At 46.5% G+C, this 25,367-nt stretch overlaps 1 protein-coding gene and 1 long non-coding RNA gene across 4 annotated transcripts; both read left to right on the forward strand.

Moving 5' to 3' along the window:
- The first annotated feature begins 2,549 nt into the window (after nucleotides 1–2,549).
- Nucleotides 2,550–4,454, forward strand: LOC106817646. Its single transcript, XR_001395084.1, has 3 exons — nucleotides 2,550–2,667; nucleotides 3,264–3,377; nucleotides 4,110–4,454. It is a non-coding gene; the product is annotated as an uncharacterized LOC106817646 (long non-coding RNA).
- A 668-nt stretch (nucleotides 4,455–5,122) lies between these two features.
- LOC106817647 lies at nucleotides 5,123–24,672 on the forward strand (the record flags this gene model as incomplete). Of its 3 annotated transcripts, XM_014822335.1 has the most annotated exon segments (8): nucleotides 5,124–5,194; nucleotides 5,746–5,843; nucleotides 10,321–10,444; nucleotides 20,351–20,497; nucleotides 21,022–23,227; nucleotides 23,749–23,814; nucleotides 24,157–24,215; nucleotides 24,578–24,672. In XM_014822335.1, coding segments are annotated over 5 exon segments (2,537 nt in total), but the record flags the coding sequence as incomplete, so codon positions are not given.
- Between the last annotated feature and the right edge of the window lie 695 nt (nucleotides 24,673–25,367).

Raw genomic sequence — 25,367 nt, forward strand, 5'->3', positions numbered from 1 at the left:
AGAGAGAGGAACATAGAAACATAGAGACAGGTATTACAATACAGACACAGACAGCCCTTAGGTGACAGCTAGAGAGAGAGAAACATAGAGACAGGTATTACAGTACAGACACAGACAGCCCTTAGGTGTCAGCTAGAGAGAGAAACATAGAGACAGGTGTTACAGTACAGACACAGACAGGCCTTAGGTGACAGCTAGAGAGAGAAACATAGAGACAGGTATTACAATACAGACACAGACAGCCCTTANCCACACCGTGTGCGGAGTCGCTGTGTCATATTGACAACCCGGCTCTATGTACCGACCAATAGCAGCAGGTCTAAGCGAGTCACGTGATCTTAACTTGCGGTTGGCAGCGCGGTTGCACTGCGCGTACACGCACGTCGCACGCGGATTACACGCGACGTACACGCGGGTTACACGCACGGTACACGCGGGTACACGCGTTACACGCGGTACGTACACGTACGTACACGCACGTAGCAGCACGTACACGCGGGTTACACGCACGTACACGCGGGTACACGGCACGTACACGCGGTACACGCACGTTACACGCGGGTACACGCCACGTACACGCAGGTACCGCACGTACGCGCACGTACACCGCGGGTACACGCGGATACACGTAGCGTACACGCACGTACAGCGCCAGCGTACACGCACGTACACGCGGGTACACGCCACGGTACACGCAGATACACGCGACGTACACGCGGGTACCGGAGATACAGCGCACGTACGTACAGCGCAGCGTACACGCGGGTCACGCATGTACACGCAGATACACGCACGTACACACAGATACACGCCACGTACACGCTGGGTACACCGCGTGTACACGCGGGTACACGGAGATACAGCGCACGTACATGCGGGTACACGCACGTACACGCGGTACACTCACGTACACGCAGATACACGCACGTACACGCGATACACGCACGTACACGCGGTACACGCACGTGCACGCGGGACACGCGGGTACACGCACGTACACACAGAATACACGCACGTACGTGCGTGTACCCGCGTGTACGTGCGTGTATCTGTGTGTACGTGCGTGTATCTACGTGTAGCGTGCGTGTACCGCGCGTGTACGTGCGTGTAGCGTGGCGTGTATGCTCGCGTGTACCCGCGTGTACGTGCGTGTACCCGCGTGCACGTGCGTGTACCCGTCGTGTACGTGCGTGTATCTGTGTGTACGTGCGTGTACCCGCGTGTACGTGCGTGTACGTGCGTGTACGTGCGTGTACGTGCGTGTCACGTACGTGTACCGCCCGCGTGTACCGCGTGCAGCTGGTGCGTGTACCGCGGTGTACGTGCGTGTATCGCGTGTACCGCGGCGTGTACGTGCGTGTATCTGCGTGTACGTGAGTGTACCCGCGTGTACGTGCGTGTACGCCGCATGTACGTGCGTGTATCTCCGTGTACCCGCGTGTACACGCGTGTACCGCGCGTGTACGTGCGTGTATCTGTGTGTACGTGTGTGTATCTGCGTGTACATGCGTGTACGCGTGTACGTGCGTGTACTGCGTGTATCTCCGTGTACCCGCGTGTACGTGCGTGTACCCGCGTGACACGTGCGTGTACCCGCGTGTACGTGCGTGTATCTGTGTGTACGTGCGCTGTATCTGCGTGTACGTGCGTGTACGCCGGTGTACGTGCGGTACGTGCGTGTACGTGGCGTGTACGTGCGTGTACGTACGTGTATGCCGCGTGTACCCGCGTGTACGTGGCGGTAGCGGCGTGCGCTGGTGACGTGCGTGTACCGCGCGTGTACGTGCGTGTACGCGCGGTGTAGGGTGCGTGTACCGCGCGTGTACGTGGCGTGTACCGCGTGTACGTGCGTGTACCCGCGTTGTACGTGCGTGTACCGGCCGCGTGTACCCGCGTGCGTACCCGCGTGTACGTGCGTGTCATCGCGCGTGTACGTGGCGTGTACCGCAGTGCAACGCCGCGCTGCAACGCGCAAGTTAAGATGCGTGACTCGCTTGAGCGCTGCTGCTATTGGTCGGTTTACATAGAGGCCGGTGTGCAATATAATCTGCCACACGTGGCAGAAAATATCAAACACGTGTGATATTTTCCACACGCAAGAAATCGCTGTGTTTGCACGCGCACACGGTGTGTCTTGTGCTGCGCCATCAGGCACGCGTGTCCGATGGCGCAGCACAAGACACACCGTGTGCGGCAGGCTATAGACCCTATCAGCTGAACTATCGGGTGCAGCCATGCGTAGCACTCCGTACCCTATGGGTCTGGTCTGAACTTATTGGTCTGGGGTTCAAGGTCAGTCTTGATCATTGATATTTTTTCTAATTATGCTGATTAAATTAATTATAAAAGTTCTGTTGATTTACTTCTCACTAGGTCTGTTGAATGCTACTTTGAATATTAATATTCACTCTCTGTTCATGTTATTCTAGATGTAGTAATGTTTGTATAATTTTACTGTAATTATTGTTGTAAATTATATCCTTGGCAGAAATTTTTGCATCACCCTAAAAATGTTTGTGACATTGGACTCACACATGCTCTAAACAGATATTAAAAAGAAACTCGGGCCATCTAGTTGGGAAACATACTCAATCAATGTCGAGCCAACACCAGGGCTGTCTTTGAGACAACTCATCACTGCTGCTTCACCTCCTAAAACTAAGTTTGGTAAGCTCTTTCTGCGTTTTGCAGGCTCTCATGATTATCTGTTCATTTTGAAATGGGTGCATGTATCACTTAATTTAACATTAGTAATATTAACAAAAAACATGTAATTTTATGTACCTACACTTGTTGATTATGTAGGAGGTTTGAGCAAAAGGATCTCTGCAATGGGACACAAAAATGATATTGAATGGACAATAAACCCGAGAGTTACTCCAAATAATTAATGTTATTGATAGCTTTCATTTGATGTAACACAATTACCCTTGCCACTGGGGCAGCCATGGATTTTATTATCGTGAAATAGAAAGGGTACTATACACTAACTTTTGAGTGCATTTTCTCATTATGCATGTACCTCGAAAACCTCTTTGAAGTCCAAAAACCGTTTTGGTGAGCAGTGTGTTTGACATTCAGTGACGATTAAATCTAAAAACTAATATTCAAATGTAAGTTGTAGTCATACAATAATAACACTTGTAGTCAATATAATAGTCACACATATAATAACAACTATCCAAATTTATCCATCACTATCAATTGTATGGATAATTATTGTAGTAGCACTAAAATTTCCAATGGAACAAATTTCTATGCAGAGACTAAAAGTCCCAACCAACATTTGGGATTTGGTTACATAGCTAGATCCTCAGTTGAGAAGCCTCCGGCAGATGTACCTACACAGCCACCAGAAAGCAATAGGAAATACATTGGTATAATTTTAATAGTCTACATTGAGATCATCCAATATTACTCCAATTGTACCAGTAGTTTGTGACATTGTTTTGTCAATATATTTTAGAGTGGGACACAGCATCCAATAATAGATGTCTTATATACTAAACGTTGTGTAAAACCAAAAATTTTAAAACGTGAAAAGATTATTAAAATTTTTACATATTGGCAAAAGGTCTAATAAGTACTATTTCATCAGTCAAACCAGCAATCAGCTTATAATAATGAAATCAGCACAGATTCCATTATTATTACAGAAATTAATAATGTATCATAATCTCAGAAATAATTTAATTTTGACTATTAGTTTTAGCAAGAAAATATCAATATGTAAATAGACATGTTCATGGTTTAGTTAAAGCATGAAGACAGTTAAACTACGAATTATAGTTTTTACACTTAGATATTAATGAAAGATAAATTGAATAGTGCTTTCAGTACAAATGTCTAGTGTAATCCATCTGACAATATGGAGTAATTTGTAGCAACCACTGAAAATATTTAAGAGCATCGTTTAGCTGTTTTTATGATCTATTTATTTATTTAGTTTTATTGTATTACTTTAGCCATGATCTCGTGTATATACAATATAAGATTTTATGACACAGCAGTCAAAAGACTCTAGCTTAGCAGTGGTAGTTTATGTGGCCTGTTTAGAGCGTGGTGGCCTAGATTTAAGGTTATTTACATGACTGTTCCATTCCTGGTAGGGCTCCCACATGTCGACCAGGTGCCAAAGATTGAGGGATCGCTGCTTGAAGTCGTAGTCAACAGGGACGGCTACTGGGTGGCCAGCCGGTGACACCCCAAATAGTGAACATAGTCCCCGTGCCAGGAAGTACTAGCTGTGCTCACATACACAGTGCTGTAACGTCATCCGAGCACTGCATATAGTTTCCCTATAACCTAGAGATGAAGCGGAGAAATTTTCGAGGGATTTAGTATGTGGTTGTCTGGGCTATTCTCTCCAGCAATGCTCGATGCACGTGTGCCCATTAATAATGAATTCTATTGTTGGATGGAAATACAAATAATATAGCGAGTATTTTACGAAATTTTTGTTTGCCTTAGATCAATCTGAACTTTATGGCGCGTATTTCACAAAGATGAAGTAATCTGTACAACAAAAAGGCTGCATTGAGCAATGCCAATGGTGGCTATTGTATCTACACACATATAGGACTTAAATTAGAACTAGAAGAAAGAAATTCCACACAATCCTGTAACTACCACTGTGAAATTGATTGAGATGAACTCCGTAGAATCCAGGCAATAAGTGTGTCTTCTAAAAATGTAGATTGTCATAGTTTGGCATTTTCCAAGGTTGATCGAATAAATGCCCCTTGATAGGTTTACATTGAACCACGTGCTTAGACTTCTGAGAGCATGTCTCTAATTTCTAGGCAGATTAATTCTTACGCTTTATAATGAAACATACAACAAAACTCAATTTCATCTAATATTGCTTTTTAAATTGTGATCAGATGAGTCATTTACTAAAATATTAAAATCAACATTTTTGTGTCTATCATAATTGTATGAATTAAAATTATAATTTACTGTCACCTTTCCTAAAACTCAAGTCACTGTAAAAAATTGTCACAACAATAAAATTCAAAATGAAAGATACTACATATCTGTTCACCTGTCTCTTGTCTTATAAACTCAAGATGACAGCTATATAGTTCTGATTTATTACTTACATAAACATAATTACAATCACAACTACATATAGTACTGTAGTACATCACGACTTGTAAGCACGTCAGCACTTTGCAGCTTAATTATGTGGCTGGTAAGTAGAAATGATGGATACCGTCATGAATATATATATATTAGAAAATTAGACAGTACTAATGCTTGTATTAATGGTACCCTAGGGCCTAATACTACCGATCGTAGCGCTTGTACATGAGTGTCTGCACCGCAGCACCACGTCACTCATGTATCTATATATATATATAATGAGACCGGATTACTATAGGCCACATCACAGCTGGGTTTACACTGACGATTTTGTGTTGCCGAATTGCCAAATTGTACGAACTTGGCCAGTTGAATATTTATAGAGAGGTTGGTAGAAAGAAAAAAAACGCCAAGTCGCCTGCATAAAATTGGCCTAAAATCGTCAGTGTAAACCCAGTTAGTTTCCGTGCGAATGAATGCAGCTTATAAGTGGTGTGCGGCCAGGCTCACTATAGCTTTGAGGCGCCTTATTTGGGCGTACTTAGCGGGCGCTCGTTACACGGCTAATTAATTGCTCGTTGATATGCGACGATGGACGCAGTTAATCTCTCTTGGTTGCTCATTTACGTTGTACCGGTCAGTCGTCTGTCTGTTCTCTAGCTTTGGCGGTGTGTGCACGCGCGGTAAGCAAGCCTTGGACTGAAGTTATATAGCAGCGCAAGAGGAAGGACATTGGCTGTCAGCCAACAATGCCTCTGGTAAGTCACCAACAGTCCATGGGCAACTCTTTATATAAAAACACGTTAACTCATGGTTTTATTCTGTCAGAGTGACTCTTTACTTGCGGAGGTTGCTCAGAAAATTATGCGCGCTTGTATATATGTATACATATATATATATCGTTATGGCATTGATGGCATAGCTAAATGCCAAACTGCACGTTGTCCTAGGACAGTCCAAGGCAATCTTTATTGTTTGGTGTATACTCTAATAAGTTTTATTAATGAAAAATTCTTTATATAAATAATTTTTAACGAGAAGCGTGCATGAGAACTGCTTAAAGATGTATCGCGGATCTTCGTGTAGCATTCCTATTCGTATTCATGTACCCACAATAATAGACTGTAGCACGTACTGCACATGTATGTACTGTACAACTGATATACGTATGCGTGCGCTTGTTCTTTAAGGATACTCTCAAGGTTTTAGACAAAATTTTACCGATTTTTCATTTTCAACTTTATTCGATGGCTAACACTATGTGCCACCTCTGTATATGCTCATTTCTCCATATAACGGTACATGGGAACTTTTAGAGCGGTTTGATTGCCCGCGTGCACGTGTAGCAGGTGATTTATGTGCTCTGCGTGTTGTGAGCAGCAGCTGATGTCACTGATGACGTCAGAGACATGATACAACCAGAATTGTCATGATATTCACTACGCCAGTATCATTCAGCATCAACCCTCCTACAGCTGTCTTATGCCAGTGATAGTTGAAATTGCCGCGCGACCGAAAATAGCCCCGTTTCCCTTGTTACACACCTTGCATTTAGGCGCGTGTTTGTTGACACATAGCTTAAACGGCATGCAGTACACATCGTACGCGCGTTTTGCATGAAAGTGCGGTGGTGACCTTGTAATTTCTCACAATTTCTCAAGGTGCATGGAACATATTACCAATTTAATGGTGTCAGTTAGTCATGGATATGTCACAGTAAGTACTAACAGTAGATGTTTCACATACGTTCACCTATTTTGCACACAGGCATCGATCATTGTGAAAAATAGAAAAACGCTGATTTCTCCGTTTCGATTTCTGACATAGTAGCCAATGTATAAATGGATATTTCTCTGTGATTACAACTGATTAATTTAATTTTACACTCGTTTTAATGGTAAAATATTGCTGTAAAAAAGCGCGTCAGGGATTGTTAATAAGTGCCGTATTTTATCAGTTATGCCTCTTTATTCGCTAAATTTTCCAATTCTAACACACAACTTGATTTTTGAGCAGTTTTTAGCTCATCTGACGTAGTTGGATGCAGCTTGTAGAATCGCATGATTGTCCGTGCGTGCGTCCGTCCGTCCGTGCGTCCGGCCGTCCGTCAACAGTTGGGCACAAAATCTTAACCGCTCGACGTACGCGGTCACGATATTCGGGACGTTGGGGGGGTAATTCGAAAACGAGTTGGGATGTCAAAGCTGGGGGTCAAAGGTCAAGAGGTGTAAAAGAAAGGGGAACATTCCCTCCTTAACTTAAGGTATAGGGAGGAAATGCAGAATTGCGGCACAAATCTAAACAGCTCGACCTAGGCTCGTGATAGTCGGTGTATAGCATCATGGTAGGAAAAGCCATCACTGTGCCGAAATTGGAGGTCACAGGTCAAAGGTCAATGGGGCACAGGGCAGATTTTAGACATTTTCTGAGGACATGGTCTGACGGAGCGATTGAAAAACTTTTTTGTTTCAGCGGTGACCTAGCATTTTTATGGCTTTATTGAAAGGACCATGAAATGTACTTTCTGCTGACATGCGAAGACTAAGTGTTGGATAACCTTTTGACCCTCAAGAGGAGGGTTAAACATAGATTCCTAAACTGCCTCAATGATGTCACAGTGTTCTCATATTCATGGAACATCCATAATCTGGAAAGCCAATATGCCTCGATAGCCCAACGGCTACAGCACAGGATTACGGCTCAAAGATCCTTGGATCGAATACCATCAGATTTTTTATTATTTACCTGTTTTCTGTATTTTTCTATCTTTATCCATTTAACTATTTTTTTCCAATTAAGGCAAATATTTACATGATTTATTTACAACAATTTCATAACAACAAATAATGTTTACAATTAAATTTTTTTTTTTAATAGGGTTAGGGTTAGGGTCACAATGCACCATAAAACAGGAGTTTCAGTCACGCGATTTGTCTCAACCAATGGGATTTGGGAGGTATGCAGAATGCAGAAGGTTGCTGAAATGATGTGTACGCAACTGCGTATCTGCATATCTGCGCCTAACAAAGGTGTCACTGCGCACGACTGAAATTTTACGTTCATAACCGTAGCAACACACCTCAGATGAGCCCAGTCGCTCTGCGGCTCGTTTCCATTTTTCTTGGTAAATATGAAACTCAATAAAAAATCCTGATGCCCTATTTTGGTCAATATTGTGCTTAACCTGTGGCGAAAATTTTGCTTCCTCACTCTTTGTGGTAATTGAGAAATATCCAAAATACCATTTTTACATAAAAATTCAAAACTTGTTTGGTAACATGATTAGGTGCTGGAAATTTCATTAATTTTTTTGGCTTGAGCATAGAGATATATCTCCTCTATAAATAAAACGTGTGATTGATTCGATTCATTTGTCAATAAACGTTTAATATTCATTAGAGCACCGTGCAAAAGATTGAGAGTATCCTTAAATGTAACACAGAATATTTCGGGTGTGCGCTCGAGTAAACTGTAGCGGGCACGGGCGAATGAACCGATTGTAGTGAAAGCAGCCGCGCAAATCGTCATCATTTATTGCATCGTTTTATGATGAATAGTTAATAGCCTTGCTCACGCACGAAGTGTGTTGTCCTGACACCGGGGCTTCCCACACAGACAGCACTAGTAGTCTAACCTTCTTGCTCGCTAATATAATGTCTCTGCGGGCAGGTGCATGCCGTGCTCACGCACCACGCGCACAACACAAAGCGCGCTTTTCAATATTACATTTTTCTCCGGCCGACAGGGAAGAGATAACCTTCTTACGGCAGACAGCGCATCGTAATTGGCCCCTCTGCAGATTATTAAGCGTCTTCAGAGGGTAATCATCCGGCGATAACTCGTGCTCGGGGTGACACGGCCGCGACAGGCTGGCCTGACTGTGGTTCCCGCCGCGAGGCCTGCCCATGAATAAAGAGTTCGGCGTGGTTGCAGGGGACAGACGCGTGCGTTGTGGGCGTCCACGGTGACACAGGACAGCCTGGTCGGTGACACGGGTTACGCGGTATTGCACCAGGACCACACCGTTCCCAGCTGTCTCAGTCAATTACCTGATTTATGGAGCTGGGGTCTCGTTTGGAAGCGATCAGCGCTGCTTTCTTTTTCGCAGCTGTTATTTCTGGATAGCTTTGTCTTGCAGGGGTTGTTTTTTTGGTTAGTGTAATGGTGTCACACGCGGCCAGTTTTTTACAGCCAAGTGATTGCGTCTCGGTCCCCTGAAGCAGTTGCGAATTTCATGCGTGCGAAGACTCATATAGTCGGCATGTATTTTGTTCCCCTATATCTCTACCGATAAATACGCATTGTTACGTTTCGTCGATTGAACGAATAAAATGGTTTATAAGGAAGAGCGTTTCTTGTAACAGCTGATGCGTCAGATGCTACGTTACTAATTTTCCTGACCTCGTATTTTTCAGAAATATTGATCATACGATATAACTGTAGTAATTTGTCCTACAGTATTAACGTTTCATAACGCGCGTTGCCTATATGTTTATAAGCGTATGGTCTGAACACTGATCGTGACATAAATACAGCCGCGTGAGTTAGCATATACTTATATACACACGCGCGCACATCCACTCTGCACGAAGGTGTTTTCATAATAATGTAGCCTCCCAACTTTCCTGTCGAACCGCCATTGTTGTTTCACGTGTGGGGCTCTTGTAAGACTGGTGGCTATCTATACACGCACACATACATCTTTGCGGAGCGGTGTTTGCTTTGTGATCTGCGCCGTGAGAGTCGTTCAGGAGTACTCTGTTTGCTTGAGGTCAGAGTTCCTGACATACACCCCCAGCAAACGGTGGTGTGATAAGTGTAGGTTTGGTAAACGCGTAAAACCTGCTATTTCAGAACATAATAAACTTGCTTCGTTACATTTTCGTCCGGTAGCGGTATTTTACGTCACCCCCCTCCTTCCCCTACCTCCTCGCCCAATTCGGCAATCACTGCTTACGACACAGTGATCTGGTGATCAGCCACGCAGCAGTCTACCCGCTTATCGTCTGACGATGCTGTTGTGTTGCTGATTGACCAGTCACAATGACGTCAGCCATGCTGCATGTATTCTTAGCGAGGAGCGGTCAATTCAAACTGGCAACACAGCGCTCCACCACCACGCACCATTCACGGGGCATCGCAGCAGCGCCCGCTGCAAACTAGTTGTCTCTTACAATGCCTGGGTGCGCGCCGGCCTGAATGGGTCATCTATGTGTTGTGTCTCCCTCGCTGCAGTTCTGGTCCGGTCGCCTTTCAATGTCGGATGCTTAGTCGTTAGTGTCCGCGGAGTGCGCAACGTCTGCAAGTCAACAAGGCGATTCGTTGCTAAGCAAGATTCCCACGGGAAAAAAACATTGACGTGAGTAACGTACATTTGTTTGCTTATTCGGAGTTTAATTTGCTTAAGTCGATGTATATGGTAATATACGTGTAAATAATTGCGCAGGCGATGGAGCGGCCTTTAAGTGCAGGTCTATTTCTTGATAAACTGAGTATAAGGTAGGAACTGCGATGTAAGAGTAAGACCACATAAGAACTAAAAGTAATACGCAGTTAAACCCCTTATTACAAGATGCTACGAACTTTGCATTGAAATGCTATTTCTCACAGATTAAAAAGTTAAACGGCATAATTGCCTCCATTCAACTATACTAGTGAAAGTATATCGACATATCGACAGTATATAAACATTGAAAATGCGATGAGCTCTCTATTAACGGCTAACATCAGATTAAACCCCATGCAAGCTTCTTAACAATCGTCTTGACCCTCAGCTATTCACGGCAGATACTCAATTTTCATGTCCCCGATCGTCGCCTTAAAGAACGGCGCACTTCGAGATCGTATCTGCAGCGATGAGTTGCTTCTCGTGTTTGCGATGGGAATTAACAACGATGCGCGGGGCGGAAACTTCGCCGCGCCGACTAATCTCTCTGTGCGTGGGTGTGTCTCCCGCACCGGTGCCACGTCTAATTACCCCGCTGCGCAGGTAGGCGCGAAGAGTACGGTCTGTGACATCCGATATCTCTCACCTAGCTGTTGACTTTCTCCCCGTCGCTGTGGGTCAATATTTACCCTAATGTACTCTCACGCCCTCGCCGCCACCGTGTGTTGGAATGCGATACATGCAGTGACTCGCTTGACCGGTGGATTTTGAAACTTCGTATTGCTATGTCCAGTGTAACAAGATTTGACTAGTTGATATTCCACTGCTGAAGTCGAGAAATAGTCAATTATTTGGCTGAGGCCGTTCTGTACGTTTTATCAAAGTGTGGTATGCCTTTGATGTTGAAAGTTGCAAGCGGCCGTGTATGCCGTAGGCCCGTAGGGAGCCTTTAATAAGTCTCTTGCACTTGTGAAATATAATATACCTGACAGCTTTGAGATGCGGCAGTTGTAGACCACTAAGGGCCTGATCAGTAAGAATGGATAACCTGATAGAAATGTCACCGCTATATACAGTGTGATGAAATATTGTATTTGACGTATTTGCACATTTAATGTCTGCGCGTAATCGGCCGGAGTATCGTAGTATGCAGCAGTTTTAAAGAATAGTGCAAGGTAGTTCCAAAGAAGAATGCGACCGGATTTAAATTCCTAGCGTTTTTCACGTAATACTGTAATCGTATAAATCTTATAAAGTTGTTTATGATTTCCAGCCACAGTGTGTAGGCGATAATATCGGAAGAATATGATCCTCATGATCCGAGCTAAAACTGGAGCAGAGGACTCCGTTAATCAAACTTGCTGAACTATAGTAAATTCTGATTAAATGTTTAATTTCATGCCTTTACGTTGAGCGTAACTGCACATTTATATTGTCTATCGCCGAACGCGTTTTCGAAGCTGCTCCCTATGCCGGTCTCGCGTGTATTTGCGCCCCGGGGCACACTGACACGGTGAGATCATAATTATATCAAGAGCGGATAATTATCCGCTCTTGATTATATACTTGTGCAGTGCTAATACGTATAATTATCAGACCATCTTCGGTTTTACGTCGCGAGCCAGGCGCGCATAATTCCGCTTATGAACACAATTACAATTTCAAATTTGCCTCAAGGTTTGTCTGGGGCGGTTTTATTACCGATGTACGCTTCTCAGACTGATATCCTCTATCGGGCAGCATAAAACATACATGAGTGGAACCGTCGCCACACACACCCACCGCTTTCTGCGCGCGCGCCAGTATTGTACGTCACGTGCGAGCTGTGCTACCCATACAAGCCCGACTGAGCCGTGTTTTACGCCAGCGTGTGAAGGCGGCACAGACAAACACGTCTGTATAGTCACATGGCGGTTTTATCAGGCAGAAGGGAGCAGCGAGATTAGTTCGTGTGGTTTCCGGCCACGATTATCGGAGTGTCACCGCCTGTATATCGTATTGCCTCTGACGTTCAGATAGGCAGCAAATTAACCAGTTAAAACAGTGACGTCCCGCGCGCAGTTTTGCCTTTTAGCCTGACAAAATAATCGATAAGGCATGATGCATGAGTATAGCTGTGAAACATTGATCACAAAATATTAATTTGATAGCGATTATCGTAACTATTTTGACGTTGGCGACATAGCTGGAAAAGTTTTGAAGGTTTCATTGTGATCTGTCTGACGTCCTTTGTATTCTTCAAAATCTGCCGATTTACTCTACAGAAGTCAACGCGTTATAGTTTAAGTTCGCTGTTGAGGGAATTTGCTTCGCCAAATAAACCGTCTTTAGCTGGGCTTTTAAATCATGCATTACCAATAGTTTTTTTTTCTGTCAAAGGCGGCTTTACAAAAGCCACTTCGAGGAATCGGCCTAGCACGTTAAGCCTTCTTAAACTATACCCGTGAATCATTCATAATCGTCGTTTTTTCGCCTCAAGTCGAAGGCTCATTTGCAAAACCGTTTCAAGAAATCGGCTTTCTATGTTAATGTCGCGCTGCGCTGCATGAATTCTACTAAAAATCTAGACTGGCTCCATGACTACCCGTAACTGGGCCCAATTGGATCGTTTTTCAACGACTGGCGGGGTAAATCCACTGGCGGTTCCAACAAATCAGTAAAAATACAAAATAATGTTTAATAAATATTATTGCATCACTAATAACTCTCCTATCTGCGGTAAACAACTCCTCACTGCCAAAGAAAAGCCTAACGTCGGCGCGAATGCTGGCTCTCTGCAATAGGCTGCGTACTCCCCATGCATACATAATAATACCGTAGGCCCTATTATTACCGTAGTTATTACCGTAATAAAACTGCCAGTGGGTAAATCGAATAGACGCTTGTAGCCGGGAAACATCCAACGTTGCATGTTGCTCGTGTGTGTGTTTGATCGACAGCGCGAATACTACGTGACTATATATACGTGAATGTACGTGACTTGCGCAGGCTGACCGCGTGCGACGCGGCGAGAGCGAGAATGACGGAGCGATCGCTTCCTCCTCTGTGACAATCAATTCATCGCGCCATTGTCCGTTGCCTTGTCCTTCGCGGCCGATGTCCGTCAGTTTGCTCCGGGGCGCGTGTCTCTCGTTTGTGCTGATGTTCCCGCGAACAGCGTAACGACGTAAGCGGGAAAACATCGCAAACCACTCGCGGTTAGATCTCGTGGCGTCTCTAGGGGATGGTGTGAGAGAGGTGGGGGGGGGGTGGAGGATCGGGTATCTCGACCGAAGACACTAGAGGATGGCCGTTTAATACCGAGCGTAATAGCATTAAAATATATCAGCGTCCACGCGCGCGACGAGAATGGTGTTGCTCTCGGATTGCTCATTAAATATTTATGTAAAGATCGAAACGCGATTGCAGACCAACACAAAAAATAAAGGGATACGCATTATGCTGACTTTGAAAGCAACGTGTGATGCACACATGATATCTGCGTTCATGCTGACATCGCTTTACATATTAGCAGGGGTGAATATTGGCATATTTGGCATTATTCTCTGTTGTTAATGATGATAGATTTGCCATTATTAATTCACTCATGATATTAGATTTAGAAACGGCGATACATCGAACGTATATATATATATATATATATATATATATATATATATAATTATATATATATATTCACGTACGTGTGTATTTGTGTATTGACGTCGTCGGTCGCAGTCCGGTCGGACTAAAAGTATACGTAAATGTTCAGGTAACCTATGAAAGTATGTTCACTGCTACATTCGTGCATATGTACTAAAAGTACTACGTTTCCTCTTAATTGATGTACTATAATCTATATTTATATGTACTAAGATTGAATTAATCGTATGTAAACATCGACTAAGACAGTATAAGACCACGACTTATGCGCGCAGGTACTCGATGTATATCAGAAGATGTAAGTATAGATTTGGATAATTATGTGCAGTATGTACATGAGCCAACGGCCGGCCCAGTCGTCGGCGCGACTACACAGCGTTGCTGCACGGATGATAAATGGTTGCGATGAGTCGGCGTAGATGAGTGCTCTCGTGCCCAGGGGCATAGCCCGCCGCCGTATATATACCTGATGATCCCAGCTAACGACTTGCGCACGGTCACATTGGCGACATTGCATTTGAACCATCTCGTTTTAACCGTGCGTGCGTGCGTATGTGCGTGTGCGTGCGTTCATGCGTACGTGCGTGCTTCTTTGCGTGCGTATATATATATATATATCAAGAGTACATAATATAATAGGAGATTACATAATACATAATAAGGATAATACATATAATCTCCTATTAATATTATGTACTCTTGATATATATATATATACAGCTGTTCAGGTGTGGGCGTGTGTACGCATCGATCTCCCCTTCTCTTTACACGGGTGGGTGGGTGTGCGTGTGTGGGTGTGAGTGAATGAGTATAATAACGTTCGTGCATGCGGGCTTACATTACATTTTCGCGTGCGGGCGGGCGTGCAATACTTGTAGGCGTGTGTGCGGTCGTACAATACCGTGTGTGTGTAGGCGTGGGGATGGGAGAGAGAGTCTGCAGACGTCCCTAGTGTCCCGGTCTCACCGGGATCGTCCCGGTGCGACATGCTGGTCCCGGTGTCCCGTTAAGAGTCCAGAAAGTCCCGGTCGTAACATATTTCAGCCATATTTTAAATTTTACACCAGTAAATTATTAAATTTGCCGTGGTTGTTGATGTACTTTGATTCCAGCGAACAATATAAGAAGTTGTATGAATTCTGGTCTGTTAGAAAATGTAAAATATTAAGGTGATGCAATATCATAATATACTCGTATAATAATAAATAAATGTGAAACCATAAATTAACATGAATTTGCATTTTATTTTACATGTATACTTTATAAAAAATGGTGGTGCGCCGCGACAAACACATGTCGCAGCCCGCCACAACTTTTTTCCTGTTTTTCCGCACCGCGAAAAAACGGCGATGGATCATTATTACAAGTGATCCCTTTCTTGGATTTCCCCAACTTGGTACCTCTGAGTCTGTGCGTATATGTATGTGTGTGCGTGCGTGCGTGCGTGGGTGTGTGTGTGTGGGTGTGTGTGCGGTGGTACCTCTGAGTCTGTGCGTATATGTATGTGTGTGCGTGCGTGCGTGCGTGGGTGTGTGTGTGTGGGTGTGTGTGCGGTTTGTCTGCTGTGTGTGTGTGTGTGTGTGTGTGTGTGTGTGTTTGTGTGCGTGCGTGTGTGTGCGTGCGCGGGTGTGTGTGTGGGCGTGTTGTCTGCTGTGTGCCCATTCATTCCTTGTGTGTCCTTCTTATGTCCTTCAGCTTACATTCGTAATGCACTCTTGTTCGTTTTCCGTGAATGAAGACTTGCACACGTAACATTCGTGAAGCGAGCCATCATGCTATAGGCTCGTACCATGCTGCTCTCTCGCTGTGGCGCACCGAGCATTGATGCCACGCGAACCGGTTCATCATTATTCAATCTAAAACGACAGCAGAGAATAAATGTGCCAGCTCGAGGCTAGAAAACGCCCTTCGTCTCCCTTATGCAATTTGCGAACAAATGAGGGAAGAATACGACTGGCCATGATTTAATATGTACACGCCAGGTTGCCTTACGTTGTAGTGGCAAAAATGGCTTCATGCAATAGTGGATATGTCGCAGCGAATTTCCGTCGAGCGTCGAAGCTGTAAAAAACTGCCACTTCTTTATCTGCCGTCGACTTATTTGAATTCGCTTTTTGTATCTCGCGCGTAAAAATGCAGGAAGCATATTTATCTCGCTTGCTTCGTTAGATTTTTTTCGCAAGCGAGTACTTTCTCCTGTCGCGTTGCGTTACTGCATCTAGACGGCGTTTCTCTCTACGCCGGTGTCAGATGTGGAGAGAAATATCTCTCACACGCTCTACTGATCTCGTCGATGCATATCGCGCCTGAGTAAGTGTGCGACGTACTAATCATGTTTGCTCTTACTGCCGACGTTTACGTTTTAATTTCATAAAAAAATATTTAAGAACTGGGAGAGCGGAAGGGAGAGCGGGGAGCAGGGATGGAGCGAGAGACAGAGAGAGACATCTAGATAGATAAACCGAGAGACAGAGAGATATGGGGAGAGGAGAGGAGAGGCGCAAGAGAGAGGGGGGATTCGAGTCAGCTGTTGGTTATTTTAAACCAGGTGGTTACACCTGCGCGTGCATATATCTAGAGTGTGTGTGTGTGTGTGTGTGTGTGTGTGTGTGTGTGTGTGTGTGACAGGGAGGGGGTGCGCCGACGGTGATGCCAGCTGCCAACTGGCAAGTGTTAGCAAGAAACTCCTCGAGCGTCTCTCATCGGCAATTAATACTTGTCAGCTGGCTGAATGCAAAGAGCAAAGTGTTGCAAATGTGTTCGTCCTAGAAAAGCTAAGTGCGCTGACGACGCAGCATAAGTCACAGCGCCATGCCTGGGGTTATTGCGCGATTCTAGGTCGACCACATACGAAAAAAGTGTTAATCAATTTGCCAACGAGTTCCGTTTGTTTGACTTTCGACGTTGTTGCGTCTGTTATTGCGCGAGCAATTTGTTTGTATCTTTATTGAGCGATGGGAAATACCAACCGGTAGCAATATATATTAATGGTTCCGTGATCGTGTGGCGTTGGGTACCCGTACGGCGACAGATAGTTCGGGCACGTAGTTTCGATCGCGCTTGAATGTGAGCAATGCCGCAGAAGATACGGTGGCGAGTATACTGGCGTCACCTCGCGCCCGAGCTCGGCGAATATCACCGGATTGATGGGTATTTGCACGCGCTTAGCAGACGCAATTAGAGAATCTGTCTGCCGTCAATATATACGGTCGTCGATTTACGGACAAAACGTGGATCGATGTGAGGAGTAGCGCATCTCGAGTGAGGCTAACTGAGCGCGACAGATGGAGTATGAGTGCAATAAGTAAGAGAGCTTGACCATCTGTCTGCTGCCTGGCTGCAAGGCGTCTGTGAGGGAGAAGAGGCTGCGTTGGCGTTGAGCTTCGCCTTAAAACTCAGCACAGTCCTCCGTGGAGAATACACATCATACACCCATATCCCTTCAACCACAACAGCCCAAAGTTTTCACCCGTTTGTGGGTCCGCCCCTCCAATCGTAACTGCGACTAAAATCCACACGATACATTTGTTACTTGTGAATTTAGTCATAGCCTATGGCACCTCTTATCAAACACGCCTCAAAGTCCGGCCACAGGTCATGCACATAAGCGGCCCCTTCGCTTTTCTGCACCCCATCTCTCGCCTCTCAGGCACACAGTATAGGTGCATTGCACTCGAAGAATGCAGCCGCACGAGGGAGGTAATCGCAAATGACAGCGCCATCTTATCTCCTTCTCGGCGCTCCTTTCTTGCGGCGTAGCGTCGACTCTTTCAGTTTGGCGTGCCTCTCTAACTCGATGCTCGTCAGCTGTCTGTCGGGGGCGGTGATCACGCGCGACCAAAGACGATGACGATAGCAGTTGTGCACGATGATGACGGTCATAGCCACCGGCGACGGTGATGGTGTCGCCGACGACGATGATGTTGGTCGTAGCTGCCGACGACGGTGATGTTGGTCGTAGATGCCGACGACGGTGATGTTGGTCGTAGATGCCGACGACGGTGATGTTGGTCGTAGATGCCGACGACGATGGCCATCGCGACCGTGGACGACGATGACAATTGCAGCCGTCGACGATGGTGACGGTATAACCACCGACGACGATGGCGATTGTAGCCGCCACGGGCGATAACGTTGGACGACGATGATGTGGCGACGACGACAACTGGCCGGCCAGTGTTCTCGCACGACAAAGCTACGTGAGCGTGCGCGTGTCACGGTTCAAAGTTATCAGCAGCATGGGTGTAGAAATAGCGGTGTTAATTTGACGTCGTGTGGACAGTCGAACTAATAACACATTCTATTGCGAATAATGTAAAATTACTAGGGTCTCTGGTATTTTCCCTGGGTAAGTTTCACAGTACAGGAATTTATCGCCAGAAATAGCTACGGTATATTACAAATCATCCACCGGCGCACAGCACGTGAGCGCAGTCCAATTACAGCAATGTAATATTACCACAACTCTGTGTGTGTGTGTAATTTTCCTTTGCGCTGCTAACTATATGGCCAGTCTTATATATCCTCACGAAATTTGGGAGAAAATCTTGGAAACGCGTAGAAGTGCTTGCAATCGAGATTAGATTCCAAGTGCTTCTAGACCAATGATTCCAACGAGAATGGAAAGCGTGGCGGTGACGAGAGAATCTCCAATGAAAAGGGATGCTGCGATGCCTTGAGATGGGCTTATATGCCGAGGAATGAGCAGTAAGCTGACTTTTGTTCACTGTCGCTGCAGCGGCCTGTCCCCTCACGCTATAATGGGCAGAAATACCTGAGTGCATTATTCTGCCTCGTGGCCCGCTCTGCTTTGAAGTTGTGAAAGCAAGCGTGCATGCTTGGGAGTGTGCTTTGTGCGTGCTGATGTATACGACGAGTCCATTAGCACCTACGTTTCCAGTCAGTGTGCTCGCAAGCAACCTTCGTGCAGGTGGTAGCCCTTTTTCACGTACGCATGAATAAATTGCTTCCTAACTTTCTATTCACATTCCTGTAAGCTTTGGCCATTAGTGAGATAAATTGGCATGTATAGTAACGTTTCAGTCATTACCAGGTGAACTTTCAGGTTATTGTGGGTTCTTCATCTTCCAGCACATTGAAATTCCCCTAGACGATGATGTTGATTCGATATGACTCAATCTAGTTATGGAATGAAATGTATGGTTTAACACACAGACTGCAATAGAATACGATAGAGTCAACCCTATCCTACTATAATGTATAACAAACTGCAATATTTCTTTTAACTTCCGTTATATCGGAATAGTAAATATCGCGTGTGCGCATCCGTGCGTACTTGAATGCGTGTGCGTTTGCATGCCCTTTCCTGGGGCGGCTCGCTGAGAGTGTTGTACGGGCTCTGACGTCATCAGCCAGTAATTGATCGATGAACGACGTCACAGCTCGCGAAAGTTACTGGTTACGCGACACAGTATACGCCCTCATACCATGCTGTAGCGCAGTCGTGGCACCGCGAGGGGCCAGTTGAGGAGAATGACTTTATCTTTTTCACGTTGATGTTAGTCAACTTTAGCATACGTTCTGTCGGTGCGGGAACGGTGCCGTTGGGGGAGCGTGGGGTGTCATTAGTGGTCGCAAGGGGATAGTGTTGTTAGATGTTGATGCAGTCCAGCGATTCTTTTTATTACTTTCTTTATAGCCAAATCACGCGTTGAAGTGGCCATTATATTCAGCTTAGCAGGGCGTTTTTTTGTCGAGTGTTTTTTTTATTCGCAGTACAATCGGTCGGCGAGGTGTGTTTGGCAGCGATCTCTGCCTTTTTGGTTGCCGCTCAGGGGCAAGGCGGTGTCGGCATTCTAGCAGTCAACGCGTGAGAATAAAATTCTCTAAGTCAGTGTGCACGGCGTATTACAACTTATATATTATAACCAAGAGCTAAAAATTCATGCACGATTAGCTCTTGATATAACTTAGGTTGACAAACAGACAGGCAGACAGTCGGACAGACAGACGGACTGACGGACGGACGGACGGGCGGGTGGACGGACAGACGGACAGCCAGACAAACAGATAGATAGATAGATAGATATGTGATTCTGACACCAAACTGGTCTCTGCGACTATTATTAGACGGAACACCGTCTCGTTAATACACAGGACGTAGGACACCGGGAGCTGTATCCAGGGTCGGATTAAAAAAATTACCCTGCTCGAAACAAGGCGCGGCTGCACAGCCACACGTAGGGTCACATTAGTGATTTGTACTCGTCCTGACAGGTCTGGCGAGATTCGCGTATCGTCGGCAGCGGCGTCATGAAGCGATCCATTCTCAGAAACATCCTCAACCTGCCCGCAGCCTGCGCGAAGGCAGCCACGACACCGGGGCAGGACTGCTGGCAAAGGAGCAACGCCGGAGTCACACAGGTGCGTGCTGTCTCACCGTCTCAGCCCTCTGCCTTCTTAGCAACTTATTCGCCGCCCTAAACCCCGATCCAGCGATAGCCCTAATAGCTACAGCTCTTACACTACTTACTGCATACGCATATACTTACTTCTAAATACACATGTACTTACTACTTACACATATACTACTCCTACCCCTTTCCCCATCCACCATTATCCACACACTCACATCCACACATCCACTGTCATCTCTCTCAAACCTACATCTACTATTATCCACACACTCACATCCATTAACATCTCTCCCACACCCACAGTTCTGCCAGAATTCCCACATCCACATTCCCTAGCATCCTCCCCTCGCCACGTCTTTCTTCTTCCACATCAACATGCACGCCAACACCCACGCAAATACCTACCACGAGACCCACGATCTTCTCACACACCCTCATCGCCTACCACACATACTCTCACCCTTACCTCCCTGCCATCGGCATTTCCTTAACCGAGCTTATGTTCACTCGATGTATGTGTCTCGTCGGCAGGGAGCCGAGGATTTAGAGAGCACGTACGTCGCCGGGGAGATGGTCGACGACGAGGGTTACTACCAGGGCATCTACGTCGGCTGCACGTCGAAGCGCGACGCCGACACGCGCCAGGCAGCTCCCACCTCGCTCCTACATCAACCGTCCGCCACCGCGCCCCGTGCCGAGCCGGAAACCAGCGACTGCACGTTCGACGAAGACTCTATCGATGAAGATGAAGGACGGCTGAAGGTGGCCGTCGCTACAGACGCGGCGACGCGCTGCGACGATGATATTCCCGTCGGTCGGATCGAGATGGCGCCGAATGGTCGTCACCTGTTCTTCGCTGACGCTAGCGTCGTCTTCAACGGTGACCAGCCGACAGTCGGGCAGCAGTCGGCGAGGGAAACCGCCGTGGAGGTGTCGACTAGCCGAGGTGCAGTGGAGGAGCGAAGTACTGTCTTGTCACAGTGCACGGTAGAAGCGCCGGCTGGTAGCGATGCAATGAACAGCGAGCGTTTATACGGGTATAGCAATGCCGATGACGATTCAGATACGCTTGTGAAGGTAAGGGAACTCATGAAGGAGAAGCCAGCAAGTGCAAACAGCAGGGGAAGGTTCCCCGATGCCGCTATGGACGTGTCGATTAGTGACGCTCAGAGGTGTACACTTCCTAATCGGCTTGAGAGTCGGAGTCTGGCAAGTGCAAGCGTGGACAGAACGTGCAGCATTGCAGCCATAAGTCGACATGGGGTAAATACGTGCATGAGTGACTCATTCGCGAGCGAATCGCCACAGATTGTGAGCAACCCTAGGCTAGCCTCTCTGGCGGCCGCTCAGTGTAATAACAGGATGAGAAACCAGGCAATTCCCAGTCAGCAGATCGGGAGGAAAAATGCCTGCAATGAGGCAGTTGCGCCCGTGGCGTTGGCACGCGGGTTCGTACACGATGCCAACCTTCCACACGAGCAGGTGGACTCGGGCTGTAGAGCAACCACGAGCGATGACATCGTCGCAGCACGTAGTGTCAACTCAGGTGATACCACGTGCAGTACCGCCACCGATCACGTCCGGGATTTCGCGGTGCGTCAAGCGAGAAATATGACTTCTCTAACGAAGCGTTCGCCCGTAAAGCGAGTGATCGTGAGTCCACGGCGGGTGACAATGCGATACGTTGACGCCCGCAGCGTGCGGGCAGCGCGAGCCAGCTGCTACGTCGCATCACCGCGGAAGGCAGCCATTCGCAAGCTAGAGACGAAGACAGCTCAACGACATGCGCATCGGCAGACAGTGGCGGATTCCCCGAGAAGAATTAGTAAGAAGCGGTTGGGAAGCCGGGGTACTCCGTGCCGTGAGCGCACCTACGGCAGGGCGCCGCTGCAGCGCCGAGAGCGAAGTCGCAGTGGAAAGAGCAGGCGCTGCTTGTCCTTGCAGGCCGCTAGATGTCGACACTGCTGCTGCTGCTGCTGCCGAAAGATGCAGGCAACCGCTTGTGGGTACGGCGAGGAACGTCATGGTTCGCGAAAGGTGTCGGCATGGCGCGACGACTTTTGCAGTGATGAAGATGACGCTGAGGAGGAAGAGGTAGAAGATGAGGAGGAGGGGGAGAGTTTTAGCAGCTTGCAGGCACACGTAAACGAGCTGTCACTCTATGGAGCATCAGACGGATCTGACTATTCCACGGACTCGGAGTCAGAGACAGCGCCACCGGGGAGATGTGCGTGCAAGAGCTCGCCTCAGAGGTTGCAATACGCAAGATTCCGCGTGAAGACGACGCAGCAGGCACGCGTACACAAGCTGGCGTCACATGCCATGTTACGCCGGAGTAATCGGCAACGTGTGCCTTCACAGCGCTACGACGCACGCCCAACGCACGACATTGAGTGGCTCTCCCAGGCGGGAGGACGACTAGCGGATCCATGCTGGGACGAACTAAAAAGCGAAGTGAGATACTGCGGCGGTAACGCCAGGGAGGCGTCTGCAGCTGCCGACGTCCAGCCTGTGGACAGACAAGTGAGCATGCATGGCATGTGGCACAACCAGCGTTCGGGCAGCAGCAGCAACAGCTCGAGTAGGAATGACCTGCAGTTGCAGAATCCGTCCCCGTTACGCCACCGCCGAGGAAGACGAGAAGAAAAGGAGAAGCAAAGAGAAGGTTACCAGGGGAAGGTTGGACGAGGACAGCAGAGGAGCCACAGCGTGTCTCGGCGCGATATTCCGGACAGAGGTGAGACGCAGAGCTAGTGTTTCCGCAGCCTTCTGTGTTCATCTGTCGTTTCCCCTGCTGTTACAGCTCCGGTTGCGTGCGAGCACAGCTGTCTCTTACGAGCAGCAGATGCATGCTCAAAGAGCAGTGAGCAGCGAGACGCGTTCATTTATCTGCATAAATGTGTGGCGAGATGAATAAAATTAGCATGGAATTAAATGCGGATTTGTCAAGACATCCATCATTTAAAACGAGTCGAAACGAAACGTAACGAATTACACAGTTATTAGTTGTCGCAGCGTTATAACCGTTCTTAGTCTCTGGAAATCATTCGCAGGCATAATAATTTAGCGGTTACCGCGACCTTCATCAGCTGATGAACGGATTCTGTGATGGTGTCTGTTACCAGTCGCCAATGAAATATGTGATGGCGTCATCATGACGCGTTAGGAATATTATGGTTTCTATTCAAATTACTACACTATCTATCTTTTAGTATCTAAAAGGTGATAATATATATTCATGATTTAGGACGGTTTCAGTCATTCATCTTGCAGGTCAGTTGCAGCTGGGAATTGGCGCCCATTTTGGCATGCTGAGTGTAACAGGTACGTGTACGGTGATAGCGATGTAATATATACACGACGTCACCTCGTGCAAGGCGGGTAATTATTTCGGAAGCACGTCGAATTAAAAAAGTGAAAGAATCGAATTAACTTGGAAAATTTATTCTCTGCACGAAATTAATCGAATTAACTGAAAGGCGCAATCTATAATTAAATTTTTTGATTCTGTAAACACACGTTCTCATCCTGTTTACGTAAAGTGAACGGCAACAAACATTACAGCAGCAACAGTTGACATTTACAAGCGATTGGTGGCGCACGTCGATCAGCATCAACCCTCTGTAAGATCGTTATGCACTGAACTCTCTTCTGTTTGTTGTACAGTTGCACAAGCTAAAGGATTACAGCCAAAGGGAAGAAGGCCACCAAATACGTTCATTAAGGTACGCATGATATAGATTTGACATATACCTTACCTTAAGAGGTGTATCGTTTCATTTCTTATTATTTGTTATATAGACACATTTTTAGGTCAATGTATGGAGACATCGCCGTGAGTACCTCAAAGATGTGTAATGAAAAAAGGTATGCGGTAAATTAAACTACGAGTATCTAAGCATTTTTATTTGGCTGTGGAATAACGGTCTCTCGTGCATTTTAATCACTATAGAAATGGAATTCTATCGTAAAGACTTCATCAGACAGGAGGGGGGCCCGTCACCTTAACGAATAATATTACGTGATGTTTTCATTATAACGCCAAGACTATAAGGGTGAGTTTCCACCTGTTATTATTAATCCGTAGGTTTCACTAGTACCCGACACGGAGAAGCGCACGTTCTGTACCACCGACGCCGTGACGAGCAGCTATGCACCGCACTTCAACCAGCAGTTCTCATTGTAAGTGAATTATACGCACACGATTTCACCCACAGACACACATGCGATTTACTCTATAATCAGACGTTTGCGTTTAAAATCGATGACATGATGCGCTCAATCTCTCTCTCGCTCTCTCTTTCTCTCTCTCTCTCTCGCTCTCGCTCGCTCTCTCTCTCTCTCAGACTCTCCGCCCCCGCTCTCTGCGCGCGCACCACAGCTTTATGCCTCGCTGCTCGTTTTACAGGCCTTGCATTCGCCCGCTGTACCGTCACATACATACACACACACGCACCTATACACGGGCACAGACGCACACGCGCGCAAACACACGCACACGCGCACGCACACAGCGACGCAGACGTAGGCACAGACGAAGACATAGACACAGATACAGACGCAGACGACACGCGCAGACACGGACACAAACACAGACACAGACACAGATCGACGCACACGACACGCAGACGTAGACGTGAACACTGACGCAGACACAGACGCGCGCGCATGACGAGCGAAGCAAGAACGTACAGACTTTCAGCAGAGAAGGAGATTCGCCAATTTTTATCAAAGCGGGGAAGGGAGGACACGTAGTCCATGAGCCAGACCAAATTTCATTACCAAAGAGGTGAACAGATCCAACATGGATTTTTGGTTAGCCTGATATATGAAGTGTCCAAAATCACTTGATGGACTTTCGGGTCACTTTGCCAAAT

Source organism: Priapulus caudatus, unplaced genomic scaffold (assembly GCF_000485595.1).
Source record: "Priapulus caudatus unplaced genomic scaffold, Priapulus_caudatus-5.0.1 Scaffold1814, whole genome shotgun sequence".
Taxonomy (NCBI): Eukaryota; Metazoa; Priapulida; class Priapulimorpha; order Priapulimorphida; family Priapulidae; genus Priapulus; species Priapulus caudatus.